General features: G+C 39.5%; 1 protein-coding gene across 3 annotated transcripts in view; it reads left to right on the top strand.

The window, feature by feature from the left end:
* The window catches only part of grm2a (glutamate receptor, metabotropic 2a), a 50,811-nt gene that overhangs the window by 28,304 nt on the left and 5,943 nt on the right, over nt 1–16,564 (top strand). For all 3 annotated transcript variants that reach the window (XM_004068547.5, XM_020703019.3, XM_078946857.1), the window contains 2 exons: nt 6,912–7,749; nt 11,546–12,609. In XM_004068547.5, coding sequence (XP_004068595.1) covers nt 6,912–7,749; nt 11,546–12,609 — 1,902 coding nt within the window. The remainder of the gene's footprint in view (nt 1–6,911; nt 7,750–11,545; nt 12,610–16,564) is intronic.

Genomic DNA, 16,564 nt, shown 5'->3' with positions numbered 1-16,564 from the left:
AATTGTATGAAACCTCACAAAAAAAACAAATATATTCTTTCTAAATAGTGACTTATTTTTAAATATTTTTTCAATGTTAGTGCGAAGGACACTGTAATTTTTGAACAATTATATGATCACAATATGTTTGATAAATTTTGCGCAAAAAAACCCGTTAAATTTATGTTTTCTGTAGCTACACAAACCGTGAACATGTTGAAGTTTTATTAGTTTTTCTTTTGTCTTAATCAAAGATGAAATCTTTGAAAACTTTAACAAAAATGTTTTATTTCTTTTTAGATGATTAAATTGTTTCAATTTAGTTTAAATGTGTCTGTTGGCCACTTTACCTTAATCCTGTTTCTAAAATGTTGTTATTACTTCTTCTTAAGTAAAATAATCCAGACGTTCTTAGAAAAGTGTTTCAGTTGTAAAGAGGACTTGGACCAAACTCTGGGATGTTTGGCTGTTTATAAGCACAAACCTTGAAGGAGAACTAAACTGTTGACCTCTGATTTCATCAAGAAAATTGAAAAACTGTTTGATGTGTGTTTGTTGTGGTTTCAAGACGTTTAACATGGAGGACTCATTGTACGCTGAGACGCTGTCACTTTAACCCAATGCATCATGGGAGATGTGGTGCGAAACAGCCGCCGAGGGCAGACCGATTTGCGTCTCTGAGCTTCAATGTTTTGTTCAATTGTTCCAGGGTCTGATACTGAATTCTGTGGAAAGCTACACCGCTAAAGACGAGTTTTAGCTGGTATTTTTGTTGGAACTGAGAGACTTTATGAGCAGAATCGGAACAAGGAAGTGAAGACTTGAACCACTTCTGATTGGTCAGACTGATGACGTGTGATTAAGACTCCAAGAATGATTGGTGGAGACAGTTAAAGGGGCGGGACTTTTCCAAAAACAGAGCTGAAGCTACGGCTAAATCGCGGTACCGTCATTCTGATCAAAGTGTCTTTAATAGAATCAAATAAACACAAATCTTTCATATTCCTAACTACTCAGTGTTTTATCAGGGCCTGTTTGGATGAACAAAGAGCTGATATCCTGGAGATGGGAAATGTTTTTAGATCAGTGAATGGGCAATTTCCCACGGCACACTAGTGTGCTGCGGCACACTAGTGTGCCCCTGTGGGTACCGGATGTTCTCGGGTTGCCGGATGTTCTCGGGGTCCTTCAGGGTCCTTCCAATGAGTTATATCACTAGAGGAGACATCACGTGGTTCCTCATTGGAGGAGAGCACCGCCATCTTGGTGAGGTCAAGTTTTGAAGACCAAACCACTTTTTATAACATTTAATAAAGAGCTCTGTTTTTACTTTCAATCACTTCATTATATGAAAAAGAAGAATGGCTTGAAATTGCTTAGTTTTGTTCAGAAATACAAACTTCACGAGTACCCCTGACTTAACTAGTATTAGACTATTTAGATTTTTTCTATGTTCCTTTATTTTATTTTACTTATGTTTTTATTTATTTGTGTGTTATGTTCATTGTTTCTTTTTTCCCCTCTATTCTTTATTTTCTATGTTAATATATTATGTTTGGCAATGGTGACTGATCTTCGAAGCAATATTCATTACATTGTTATTGTTCGTTGTTAACGTTAATGTCATTGTTAATGTATGATACCGCAATTGTCAATAAAGTTTTAAAAAAAAACTTAGCGACGTTAACTCATTGGTCGTGGCAACTTACAGCCAATCAAATAGTGTGACGTCATCATTGGTCGAAGGACCCCGAAGGACCCCGAGAACATCCGGCAACCCGAGAACATCCGGTACCCACACCGGGGCACACTAGTGTGCTGCGGCACACTGGTTGAAAAACACTGCTCCAGTAACATGGTTTACACATATATGATGGGGCATTAATGCAGGAAACGTATAAAGATCCTGGAACAACATAAAACATGCAGAGACATGTACATAAATTTTTCACAAAGATAACACAAAACTACATTTGGCAAGCATGAAAAAGTCATGACTGCAGAGAAGAAGCTGATGGAACCCAGACTGTCAGGCTAACCTGTTCTCAAAAGTAGTCAAAATTATTAGGAGTTGTTACAAAAAGCACCTTAAAGGTTTTTTAAGGAAGAAATACATGAAAGATATATTTAACTTTTTCTCCTATTTTAGTAATTTAAATGTTAAGCATAAATGAGTTTAAAATAATTGATGTTTAAAGTTAAATAATAATGAAAAAGAAATGAAGTGCAGAATATTTTGCTGATGACTTAATAGATGTCTAAAATGCATAAAAAATACACTTTGTTTATCATATTGATATGATCATTTTATTCCTTTTTTAATATTTTTTTTTTCTGTGGATAAAAAATAATGGTTGGAAAATCTTCCAACATGGTGTCTCCCTCACTAAATAAATACAGATCGCTCAGGCTGAACAACAGAACAAACCATCTGCGATTTTACATGGAGCATCAATTACCATTTATTGAAAAGAACCAGTTTGACATCAAATAAAGTGTTTACCTGGCAAAGGCAGCATGCAAAGGCCACCTAAAATAACCGTCCATGGCTCAGTGTCTAAAATTAAATTTGTTTTTCCAAACAAGAAGCAAATCCACCAAAAAATTCACGTTACCAAAGTCCATTTTCTGACTCAACCCAAGTAATCTAAAAAGAAACGGTTATCAATACTTCTCACAAACAGAGTAATCTTGACAGATAAAAGTGAACATTCTCACTACAATCACAGCCATATGCAAAACCTGCTGCTTAGAACAGCAGTGGTGTTGTTTTGGTGTAAAATAATGGCAAAAAAGTTTTACTTTGGTAATTTACTTAAACATTGATTGTCCTTAACATTTACCCTTCAGGAAAATCTGAACAATCTGTTCTCACATCTCCACCCCACTGTCTAAGATCTACGGACCCATGACCTGACATGGGTTAAAAACTGACATGGGTTAAAAACAAAAATTCGTTCTCTAGTTTACAAAACAATTGTAACCTTTTACACACCCTGTATTTTCAACCAGAGATAAACTTAAATGCTTCCGGTCATACATTTACTGTAAATAAGATAACTGGTTTAACCCTTGTGCTATCTTAGATGACCCCCCCTTCCATTGACGTGTTCTTCCCTACCATGACAAAGGTGGATAAAGGTGGAAAGATTTCATGTAATCCATGGACACCAGTGAAGATCACAAATCATTGAAGAAAAAATGTTCAGAGCACTGTCTAGTGGGTCTAGATGACCCCACTCCCAATGTTAAAGTGCCTAGGATAACACAAGGGTTAAAGCAATAATATCAATAAAATATATTATTATAATATACATTGCATCATTGATGTTTCCATTGACTTAAGCGAGGTGTTCGCTACGCCGGGCAGCTGGCTAGCCGGGAGAAGGAGAGCCTCTGGGCAGACAGTCAGCTCTGACCTCCTAAATCTTAGGATATTTCTCTTATTTTTATCAAGACTATAATAAAAAGATCCCCTAGTTTGATTCTTGTTTTTATTTTTTTCCTCTCAAATTAATGTGCGTCACAGAGACACGGATGCAGGGGTGTAAAGCGGCGGAAAGCGCCAGTGAAGCTCACCGCACCGGGAGACACTCTGAATGATCTTACAAACCGAGACATGGAGAAGTGATTACAGATGCTTTGTAAAGCTTTTTAAAATAAATAGATCCAATCTGTTGGGCGGCAGTTTAGCTCAGGCATGTTGTCCATTAACCGAAGGGTTGGTGGATCGATCCCCGCTCTCCCCAGCCAGCTGTCCCCCTCCGAGCGTTGCTAGTCTGCAGCTCACCGCTCCCCCCAGGGGATGGGTCAAAATGCGGAGAACAATTTTCCTATTGTGGGATAAAGTATCAATTATTATTATTATTATTAAACATCCAAACAAGACATTAAAACATGTCTTCCATTCATTGTAATGAGACACACACGGACAGTATTTTGAATTTATCTGCTGTAAATCCAAGTATTGCTCACATACGTGTTTTTGAATGACTTATCATGTAAGTTGGTTTTTGTTAAGTCGCATAAACCATTTTATAAAAAAATCTGTAACTACGCATTTTGCAAATTGAAACTTGGCAAATCTAACAAAGTAGATGACAAGATTTGCTTCATTTTCCACAAGTTTTCCACAATTCCAGAGAAGAGATACTGACTGACAATTCATGGGGAAAAAAAAGTCGTCTTTTAGGATTTACTTAATTTTTAATACTTCATTTGAACAAATTAATATTTCGAGTAAACGGTTTCATTAATCGATGTGAATGACTTAATTATTTTGTGGGAGCAATACTATTGCGTGGAAACGAATAATTATTTCATGGCAACAAAATCCTAATTCTTGGGACTAATGTAATTATTTTTTTACCCATGGCAGGTCACGGGCTCCATACAGAGCCCCCGACCCGAGTCCTACAGTCCGAAAGATTCTCGTTCAGCGTAGTGTTTGTTCTGCATTTCTGTGTCAGTTTTAACTATACAGGGTGATCCCAAAATGTCAATTTTTGATGTTCACGCTCTCCTAGTATGGTTACATAATAAGCCTTGAAAAAAGCTTCTCATAGCAGCTTGAGCCTGTTCACTAAGCTTTCTGTGACAAAATGTACACTAGTGCACGTTTCACCATCTGACCATGATGGTGTCCAAAAATAAACTCTATTGGTTACACTTTCCGACTGGTTGATGCACCTGTGCGTGCTCCTATTGTGTCAAAAGAAGCTTTATGCTCAGAAAAGGTTAGAAACCTTTCTGTAAAAACTTCAGTCTTACTGACCTGGATTTAAGTCCTAGGAGGACATACTTCATCTTCTCTACAGCGCTTCTGACTGCTTTTGTAGAACACTGACCTTTGTAGTAAAATAATCAGAGAATGTTCAGTTATTAAAACTTCAGAAACATCCATATCACTAATTGCTTTGTAATAAAAATTCTGTTCTCAGCAATAACTAAACACGACACAAAAAATATTGTTAAATGAGGGATGGAGAATGTGGATATTCTAATATGGTTCCAGAAAAAACCTTGCATTTTGTGGTCCACTGGTTGCAATTTTTTTACCCTCCCTTTTCTGCAGCACACATCTCCCCCATTAAAATGTGACTGTAAAAGGTGAAGCTGTAAGTCAGTGTTTGGGGGACAGTGGAAAGTTGCCCTTTCATGTGCAACTGAATTAATTTCAACATTCATTTATTTAATATGAATCCCTCTGTGAACCTAGAGAGCAAATGTCTCAGAGATCAAACCCGTTGAGACACATAAATGAGCCACATCCAGTCAGGCCCCATTATATTTAGAAATGATTTATTTTATCCTGCAATTATCAAACGACCTTTTCAAAGTGGGTCAGCAGCAGGTAGTTTAAGCCTACCCCGTATGGAAAACACTCTGTTCCAAACAAATGAACAAAAACATTTCATTCTCAGCAGACAGATATAACAATATTTTATTCACTGTCTTATAGTCTGAACTATTGATTTCATTTTGCCCCTTCTCACTCGAGCATAAACTAGTTCATAAATATATAAAAAAGCAGCAAACAATGCATGAAAACATCCTGGCGCCAGGTTTTTGAAATTCTAACCAAGCCATGAATGACTCAGAAAAAGGCATCAACAGAAAAGGGAGGTAAAAGCCTGGACTTAAACCGTTTTGATAAGCTGTGCGAAAACGCCTTAACATCTACAGAAAACGTTCCTGTCATATGCAAAAACAGTATTCCTACTTCTCTGAGCTATTGACAGCTTTTACCACCACCACATCCAAAACATAGCAATAATAAAACAGACTAAAGAAGAATTAAACCGGGATGGGATTTGGCTCATTAGCATTTGAGATGTAAAGCAACTGTGAGACTGAATCGTCATTCAAGTCAACTTTATTTTACGTGGCATGTGTCCGAATGATGCTGCGTGCTTCCACAGACAAATGCCTTCAGGAGAATTTCTGTAGCCTCCTCACACTGGGTTCTGTGTCACAACACAGACAGAACATATTAAAGAAAAACATTTTATATGTTACCTCCTTCTCTTCCCCACATGTGCTGCAGCTGAACACTTCCTGCACCGTCTTCTCCTTCAGGACACTGGGCTTCTAAAAAGTCACTTGTAGCTACACAAAAAGCATGCGTTTAGTTTAATACAATAAAAAATACAAATAAAAAATGGAATAAAAATAAAAATATCCATTGATATATTTAATCTATTTCAAATCTAAATTCATAAATTGATTCAAATTAAAGGAAATCTCTCTTCTTGAAACAATAATTGCTCCTAATCCTAAATAAATATTTGCACTTATGAACACGCAAAACATTGAATCCATTAAATATAATGATTGTCAAATGATTAATGTAAACATGCTAAAACCACAATGGTTACATGCAGGATAGCAACAAGGCAGTAACGCTGAGGAGGACCCAGCCGGGATTCTTGCAGTAAATGAGCTAACAGACAGGATGATGGGAAAACAGTTGCATCTACAGGAGGGAACGCCTGAGCAGCTGTTTTATCATTTCTTTAAAAATACCAATTATGGGAGCTGTTTAACATGAGGTGTATGTGTTCCGTTCTCCTTCAACACTGCAAAAACTGCATTTTATGGACGTAAAAAGACCGTCGTTTCAATAACACTTGTCTCATTTTCTGTCTTGCAAGAAATTTAAGAAATGTGTCATAGTGACTTAGTTTTTTTCTTAAAATAAGAATTCTTGTTGGGACCATTTTTCTTACCTCATTCGCAGATTTCTGATTTGTTTATTAAAAAGAAAACCTGCCAATGAAGTAAGAACTTTCAACATTACTAAGGGGCCTGTTTTTGCAGTGAATATATCCCTTTTTACATTGCCTTTCACATGAAAAGCTGTTTCTGTAGGGATGCACAGACCAACTTAAATAACAGAAATGCGTCTTTCTTGTCTGTATCTCTCACTTCAGGTTGCAAACCTGCTGAGACTGTTCCAGATCCCTCAGATCAGCTATGCTTCTACCAGTGCAAAGCTAAGTGACAAGACCCGTTATGACTACTTTGCTCGGACCGTGCCTCCTGATTTCTACCAAGCAAAGGCTATGGCAGAGATTCTGCGTTACTTTAACTGGACCTATGTGTCGACAGTGGCATCCGAGGGGGATTATGGTGAGACTGGCATTGATGCTTTCCAGCAGGAGGCTCGTGCTCGCCAGATTTGCATTGCCACTTCTGCCAAGGTGAGCCGCTCCATGAGCCGCTGGAGCTACGAGAACGTGATCCGCTCCCTGCAACAGAAGTCCAATGCCAGGGTGGTCATCCTCTTCACACGCAGTGAGGACGCACGTGAGCTACTGGTGGCGGCAAACCGCATGAATGTCACGTTCACCTGGGTGGCCAGTGATGGCTGGGGAGCACAGGAGAGCGTGGTGAGGGGAAGTGAAGCGGTTGCTGATGGAGCATTCACCATTGAACTGGCTTCCTATGAAATCCCCCAGTTTAATGAATACTTCACTGGTCTGCATCCGTACAACAACAGCAGAAATCCCTGGTTCCGAGAGTTTTGGGAAAACCAGTTCCAGTGCAGTCTCCATGACCTGGGCTGTGGAAAATTCTCGCTTCGTGACGTCCCATTTCAACCAGAATCCAAGATCATGTTTGTTGTGAATGCGGTGTATGCAATGGCTGCTGCCCTACACAACATGAGGCAAGCCTTGTGCCCAAACTCCACCAAAGTGTGTGACGCTCTCAAGCCAGGGAATGGTCGAAAATTCTACCGGGACTACATTCTCAAAGTCAAGTTTGAAGGTGAGTCAAAGCATGATTATGTATATTCATCCCATGGAAGATCTTTCCACCCATAATTCAAAGGGGTATGCAATTCTCACTCGACAATTCAATTTGTTTTTTGATCATATTATAATAAGAAAATGCATTTTGCAATGTAGAAGTCATTATGATAAATTACAATCCAACATTACAAATTTAAAAATTACATTTTTTATGAAAGCAAAATTAGTTGCGTTTTAAATTGTCACGACTTTTTGGTGCCATAATTCAAACGATTTTGTAATTTACATTTCGGTGTTAAATCTTGCCACACATTTTGGAAATGCAATTTGCAATTTACAATTCAATCCTAAAATATTTCAATAAAATTTCAATTTCAACACATTGTTTGTTTTGAATTCATTTTAAAGTAACTTAAAATCAATCGCATTTTAATTTGTCGTGGTGTTTTTCTGTCAAACATCAGATGAAATTGCACAACAGCGCCCCCCACAGTAATGTGTTTACATTTACCGGGTGCCATGCATTTTCTGACCCAAAATCCTAACTTAAATGCAACCTGTCAGACTCTCATCAGGGCGAGGCCCACCACCTGCCTATATTTGCCAAATTCCACCTCCACTTCCTTTTGTTGACTGATTATTGACTGGCATTAAACCGGTCTGCTCCCTGAAAAAGCTGCTTTAAGGAGCCCCCTGTATGTTATTTGTTATATTGTATAAATGTCGATGCATTATTGTCCATATGTTTAGAACTAGATGAATAAATTTGGGGCATACTGTGGAAGAATTAAATATTATTCTATCGCAGTGGTCCCTATCACCCTGGCCGCACAACAGATAATGCATACGCTAACTGTGATTGTTTCTGTTTTGTTTATTTTCTGATACTGAAGAAAATTTTAGTTTGTAAAACTACTGAATTCTGATCTGTCTGTCTTGACTCGTCACGTGACTTTAAGCAGTTGCTTAAAGTGACGTGCAGTTATGTTGTGAAAATGAAAAAGCATTTCTGTTAATCAATTTTAGTTGTCAAATTAGATATTTCTAATTGGATTTTGCTACACATTTACCTAAGAACTTTTTGACAATGAAATCTCAAATACCATTTTGTTTATCATTTTAATTATGCTACAGAATTGCTTCCATAAGTTGCCACAATGAATCAGCTTTCACTGATTTGCACAGGTGGTCTGGCAGAGATTTTTGCTGACACACCTCCACCACACTGGTTGCTTTCTTCCTTCCGGCACAGGGGTTACCCAGACTTAGGCTCCATGGCTACATAGCTAGGCAGTAGCGTCAAGGGTCAAGGACCCACAACAGATGAAACTCATTGTGCCACCTAGGGATCAAATCCTAGTTCCCCATGTGCCAGTCCTGCGCTTAACAAACTGAGCTATATAACTTTGAAAAAACCTCAATATTATCCCCCACAGGATGTCGATAGACTAACTGAAAGTTGTTAAATTCCTTACAATTAGAAAACCTGGGAAAAATGCTAGAGTACCACATGAGAATTATTTTTTCAAGTAATTCAGCTAAACAAACTTAAGGCATCTTCAAACTGTGAGGATGTTTTTTGTCGTTTGTAGTGTTCACTGTGATGCTACGAGACAAATAGTGTTGCTTTTGTTTTCTGTGCTTGTCTGCACAAAGCTTTAATGCATGAAACATGTAACTGCCACCTCATCAACTCATTCACACATCACAAGGACAGCCTTACCAATTCAAATGCTCTCATTTCTCTTCCGGCTGTGGTTTATCCTTTGATTTATGGAAATACTGACATTTCCATTGATGGGAGATAAAAGTGGACCACTGTGCTCTCATCCAGCTGTGCTTTTATGCTCTTGGAAATTTCAGAAAAAATGAAAAAGAACAGAAAAGAGAGAAAGGCCCAAAGGATTTGAGTCCGTAGACATTTTACCATCAATTTTATAAACAATTTAACAGATTAACCACGTTTCTCACTAAGCTATGGAGAAATTAAGGCTTTCTTTTAGTTTATTTAAATCTTCTCAACATCAAAGTCAAAACTTTATTAGGTGGGTGAATAAAGAAGAAAGTTAATTACATTTTGTGTATGTTTAGAGTTAATATGTAGACAATTTTTTAGTGTTTAAACAAAGTACTTCCAATATTGGAATTATAACTGCTAACGGCAAAATGGTACAAATTGTATTTAGAAGAAAAGCATTTTGAAAACATTTCTGCAGAAAACATGCACATGCTTACTTGTAAACATTAATTTTAATGTGCCGACTCCCACTCCAATCATCTTTTGATCCGTTTTCGAAGTGTTCCCAGTGGTCTTTAGTTATAATCATGCTGTTTTCCGACAACAACAAAAAAAATCAATTTTTTTTAGGATATTATTTCTTCAGAGCGGCAGTAGTTCATTAGAAATTCACCTCTGAGTTATTGGTGGGACCGTTGGCACGGAGCAATCCCGCCCCCACTTCCCTTCACCACTACCGGGAGCTCTCTGTTAACTTGCTCTGATAGGTTACAACCCCTCATTTCAAAAATAAAGGTGCAACAAAAATGGCGAGCAAAATAGGAGCTATCCAGGCGTACAGAATGTCATAGGAGATGCCAGCTCAGACGAGAAAATCCATGATGAACATGGATCTAGTCGACCACAAGTGGATGCATGAGAATGGAGCTGAGCAGGGAGCTTGTGGCCCAGCCCAGAGTATTTTCTACGTCACAACTACAAGTTATTTTGAATGACCTTTTTTTGTCTGCTCCTAATTTACATTGATATGAATTATTTAATTATTTTGTAAGTGACCATGGTATACCGGTAAGTGGATTAATGGCCGATGAAGTATGCATCATCAGAAATTAGGACGGTTGCTTCCGTGAAGTGCATTAATTTTGAGAATGCACACTTCAACGCCCATTAACCACTTATACCATGGTCACTTACAGAAAAAATTCAATCAGTTTTTAGTATATTGTTCTTGTTATTTTTCCGGTTTGGATCTCTTTTTTCCACAAAAAGTGGACTATTTGTTACGTGATGCGGCGTTGTCACGGTAACATGACAACATTTAGCTGGCACCAACCTTGATTGGAGCGGCAAAGGAAAGCTATATCTATGCTGAGGTCATGATGGGTTAAATAAAGCACCAGTTCAAAGAAAGTTCACCTCTTTACGGTTGTTTTTGTCCAGATGAGGAAGATGAGGATGAGGAAGTTTGTTTTAAAGAAGACAGCGCAGTGATACAGAACATTTCTGCTATGTGACCGGAACTACTTTTTTAGGCGTGCATTGTTACTGTGCGTTTTCACTTTTTAACGCACACCCAGCATCCAATCAGAATCGAGAATTCACCCAGACCATGGTTTAGAAATACTCAGAAATGCAATTTTAAGCTGAATGTTTTATAAATGTCCACCATAATAAGAAAAATACAATAAAAACACCAAAAACACAATTTTTACTAAATTTGATTTTATAAAAAGATTTTAAAAGACTTTTAAAATTGAGAAAAAGACACAAAACAATCTTTTTAACGATGGAATTGATGGAAAACATGCTAATTAGTATTACAAATGACCTCAAACCAGCAGACCTGTGGCACAAAGATGACTTATCATTTATAGTTAAAGGGAACTTCACACATGTTTAAACGCATTTCCGTTTTAGTGCATTGGGTATACTTATCCACTATAAGACAGTGAGACTTGCAGTAGTGGAGATACATTTGAGTCTGCAAGAAGAAAATGTTGTTGCATCTCTGTTTGATGTCTTCTTTTCTCATAACAACAGTTCTGTTCTCTTTTTTTTCTCTTTTGTCTTCCAGCGCCCTTTCGCCCGCCTGACACAGAGAATGTAGTGCGCTTTGATGCCTTTGGAGATAGCCTTGGCCGCTACAACATTTTTCACTACCACAAAGAAAATGGACGCTATGTCTACCGTAAAGTGGGCTACTGGGCACAAGGCCTCATCTTAAACACCAGCCTGATTCCCTGGGCTGACCAGGCTGTGCCCAACTCCCAGTGCAGCGACCCCTGCAGGAAAAATGAGGTGAAAAGTATGCAGCCAGGAGATGTATGCTGCTGGATCTGCATACCCTGTCAGCCCTACCAATACCTGTTGGATGAGTTCACATGTGCTGATTGTAGTTTCGGACAGTGGCCTCTGGCCAATCTCACCGGCTGCTATGACCTGCCTGAGGAGTACATTCGCTGGGAAGACGCATGGGCCATCGGCCCCGTCACCATTTCCTGCCTAGGAATGATGAGTACACTTTTCGTGATTGGCCTCTTCCTTAAACACAATGAGACTCCTGTGGTGAAGGCCAGTGGGCGTGAACTCTCTTACATTCTTTTGCTGGGAGTGCTTATGTGTTACTGCATGACCTTTATCTACATCGCCAAACCCTCCACAGCAGTATGTACACTGCGCCGGCTTGGTTTAGGCACCTCCTTTGCTGTATGTTACTCAGCTCTGCTAACCAAGACCAACAGGATAGCCCGGATCTTTGGTGGAGTGAAGGATGGAGCCCAGAGGCCTAGATTCATCAGCCCAGCTTCCCAAGTTGCCATATGTGGTGCTCTAATATCCTGTCAGCTGGTAGTGGTGGTGGTCTGGCTGCTGCTGGAGGCCCCGGGTGTGAGGAAAGAAGTGAGCCCCGAGAGAAGAGACGTGGTCACCCTTAAATGCAACAACAGGGATTCCAGCATGCTGCTGTCTCTCACATACAACTGCATTCTTATTATCCTCTGCACTGTCTACGCATTCAAGACCCGAAAATGTCCTGAAAACTTTAACGAGGCCAAGTTCATCGGATTTACCATGTACACCACCTGCATCATCTGGCTGGCATTTCAACCAATTTTCTATGTTACTGCCAGTGACTACCGGGTGAGTAAGCCTGCATAGATATATTATTGTGTTCTTGTAATAGAAGATTACACTCAAAGATATACGTGTGTGTGTATGTGTGTGTATGTAGACAAGTGCCGGTTGCCTTTTGTTACTGGAAGAAAAATCCAAACAGACCAAAGTGTCTAAATGTTTTAATGCTTCATTTTTGTTCAATACAATCAAGTTTTCTCATTGACAAAAGGGTTCCATATGTGTATATACCAAACTTAACTGTGGTTATCAATGAACTATTTAAGCCTCAGTCACATGCACCCATATGGGTCAACCCCCACACGGGTGCTGGGGTTTTTTGGGTTGTCCGTCTCGTAGAGGGTCGTAGAGAGGAGCGGCCGCATCTTAAGGGGACCACGGGTGTGTGTTGTTGCGCCTTTGAAAATGGAACGTTCCGTTGTCTTATATGTGTTAAATGTATCATAAAGTATTTGTAAGGATGATGTAGGCTACACCCAATTGTGTGTAACCTACATGGGCTGCATGGTGGCGCAGTGTTTAGCGCTCTTACCTTCCAACAAAAAGGCCTCGGTTCAACAGAATCACCAGGATTCTGTTCCCCACCATCGTCCAAAAACATGCTTCTTAGGTTAATTGGTTACTCTAAATTGTCCCTAGGTGTGAATGGGTGTGTGATAGTGGCCTTCGTCAGAATGGTGACCTGTCCACAGTGTACACTGCCCTCGCCCATGAGAAGCTCCGACAGGGACAAAAATGGGTTTAGAACAGTGTTTTTCAACCAGTGTGCCGCGGCACACTAGTGCGCCGTGGGAAATTGCCCTCATTCACTGATCTAAAAACATTTTCCATCTCCAGGATATCAGCTCTGTGTTCATCCAAACAGGCCCTGATAAAACACTGAGTAGTTAGGAATATAAAATATCTTAAAATTACTTTTTCTTTGTGTTTATTTGATTCTATTAAAGACATTTTGATAAGAATCACGGTACCGCGATGTAGCTGCAGCTATAAGTGTGTAAAGAAAAGTCCCGCCCCTTTAACTGTCTCCGCCAATCATTCTTGAAGGCGTAATCACATGTCATCAGTCTGACCAATCAGAAGTGGTTAAAGTCTTCACTTCCTTGTTCTTAATTCTGCTGATAAAGTCGCTCAGTTCTAACAAAAATACCAGCTAAAGCTCGTCTTTAGGGGGGGGGGGGGGGGGGGGCTGTCGATCAATACAGACCATGAATTTCTGTTGGTTTTTTTTGGATGCTGGTGTGCCGCGGGATTTTTGTCAGGGTTAAAGTGTGCCGTGGCTCAGAAAAGGTTGAAAAACACTGGTTTAGAAGATGAATAAATTAACACACTTATAAAGTACGGGCGATGCTGTTGCAAAGCACCCTTTATGCAGGACTCCAGTTCTCATGAGGTGCACATACTGGCTCCTTATTGACCACATGGGGTGTGCATAGGAGTCGTAAGTGCTAGAAAGATGCCCATAGGATGCCCACACAAATTATGCTCTAATTGTCTAATTTACGCATTTCTCACAGCCAGGATGCGTGCAACAAATGTGTGACGAGCGCGCACCCTTCACTTGAACAGCACTGATGGGCTTCCTGCACAATGCACACCATTTGGGGGTTTGAAAAAAAAATATTTGTACGGCATGCCTGAGTCTCTCCTATTTCATCCTTACTTTACGTGTTGCTCAAGTGTTCACTACAACCTGAGGCCTGCAGCAAAGCATCTTTCTATTTTTGCTGGTCCTTTACTTTTTCTTTTTCTTTGCTACTTACAAATATGTGTTTTATTGATATATGAAATATTAAAACAGGCTTTCTTTGTCGCAGACAAGACAAACAAAGACATCTCTTTTTGTAGTCATCACGTTACCAAACCAACATGCTGTTCAAATCCCATAGTCGTATTTCTTTTTTTAAATACAGTCACATTTCATTAGGCAAAAAACATTATTTTTTTAATTCATGTGAACACAAACAACTGTTGAACCAAAGTTTATCCACTGAAGAAAAAATGTAGCTGCCATTGCTAATGGAGCTCTTAGGAATGTTGGAGTGTTAAGGAAGACAGCCACCCACATTTGTTCAGGGCTGAGTCTATTAAACCCTTGAAGTGTGGCTGCTTTAACCACTAGGCTATAGTTGAGGTTAAAGTTAAAGTACCATACCCGTCACACACCTAGGTGTGTGAAATTTGTTCTCCGCATTTGACCCATCCCCTGGGGGAGCGGGGAGCTGCAGACACAGCCGGGAACCATTTGTTGGATTAAACCCCCAATCCAACCCCTCAATGCTGAGTGTCAAGCAGGGAAGCGTTGGGTCCAATTTTTTGAGTCTTTGGTATGACTCGGCCTGGATTTGAACTCACGACCTTCCATTGGTTTTGAACGTGCTAGAATGGCGTTTTCAATATGTGGTTTGTACAATAAAACAACGCTTTTGACGCCCGTCTTGGGACAACTCAAGACAGTGTAAATTAAAAACTACTTTTAAAACGTGTGTAAACATACGGTGTTTTTGATGACCGAAAGCGCAGTTCTCCATGCCGTTTTTCCTGGTGTTTTATGATTCTTTTTGCTTGCCATATAGACCCGTGTTTGTGCATGTATCACTTTAGGAAAAGTCATGTGACCAACACAGCCACTGTGTCTGTGTCACCAAGGTGCCAAACAAGGAAGGTCATCTACCAGAAGTGTTTGCAGATTTAGGAGTTTTCTGCCCAGTTGGGTGGATTTGATTTTGATATTTCGGGGAAATTTTGCTTTGGGTGGGTAAACATAATATGGGCGGGTTTGGCGTCAGTTTGGTGGGTGGTAATATGAGTCTGAACTATCGTTTATTTTTGCCCCCATTTTGCCTAGCTGTGTTACATGTTTTATTTCATTGAATCTTTCCTAAAGGTGTTGAATGTGGGGGTTTAGTTGAGTTTGTGGAATTATTTAATGGTTTTAATAGTGTTTTTGGCTTTTTGCCCCCCCTCCTAACAGTTTCTGCTTAATCTAGCAGAAGACAATTCCATTTCAAACTGACCCCTATTTGAAATCAATCATTTAATGTTTGGTAGGTTAAATGTCGCACCTCCTCGATGGCGAGGCATTATGGAGCGAGGCAAGAGAATGCGGAAGCCACAACTACAATGACAAATGTTGTGTTTACATTAGTATTTTATCAGCATTTCAGTGGAGCTTCTTAACTTGGTTGCCTGCAATGATGCTTTCGATACAGCAGGTGTCAGTACTGAATAACAGTGTTGACACAGAATTTATGCAGTTTGGGGTAAAGTGCCGAAATGCTTCACGAGGCCTCATCTACCCATCACTAATTGCTACAAAGGTTTTTTTAGTCCGTTTTCAGGCTCTATGTATAAAACAAACAGCTATTGAACGCATGTTCAAAGTTAAACTAGGCTGAACAATCAGGGATTCGATTGTGTGGTAAGTGAGTGGAGCGGCCGCATCTTAAGGGGAGCACAGAGGGATGTATAAATGGCGTCCCTTCTTGGTGTGCCAACCAAACAGGGAGGAGAAATTAATAATTGCCGTCTGTGTCCGGACAAAATTCTATGACACCAAGTCCTTCATAAATCAGAATAGAGCTGTGAAAGAAAAAGTCTGGCGCAAGATTCACGCCATTTGCACAATTTCAACATTTCACACCAAACCTCTTCCAACTGTAGGGGATGGACATGTGCTAGTAAACAGTAGAAGAAGAACAGAAGAAGCCCCATCCTGTTCGTTCTGATGAACACTACGGGCAAAATGCGTTTTCAAAAATGCATGTTTAACCCGATCAAGAACGCTCGTCACATGAACACATAAGGATTTTATTTGTGGTTGTCCTGATATTCCTGTATGGTTCCTGTCCAGAAAGCAAAATGACTGTAGAAATATGCGTCACACAGAAATTCAGGAAGAAATCAAAATCAGCATGTTGCAAAAGATAAGTGCTCAACCCTTTTACACAACTCCAGTTTT

Source organism: Oryzias latipes, chromosome 5 (genome assembly GCF_053564925.1).
Source record: "Oryzias latipes strain Hd-rR chromosome 5, Olatipes_Hd-rR_3.1".
Lineage (NCBI taxonomy): Eukaryota > Metazoa > Chordata > Actinopteri > Beloniformes > Adrianichthyidae > Oryzias > Oryzias latipes.
The sequence above is the reverse complement of the archived record's forward strand: the minus strand, read 5'-3'. Positions and strand labels throughout refer to the sequence as shown.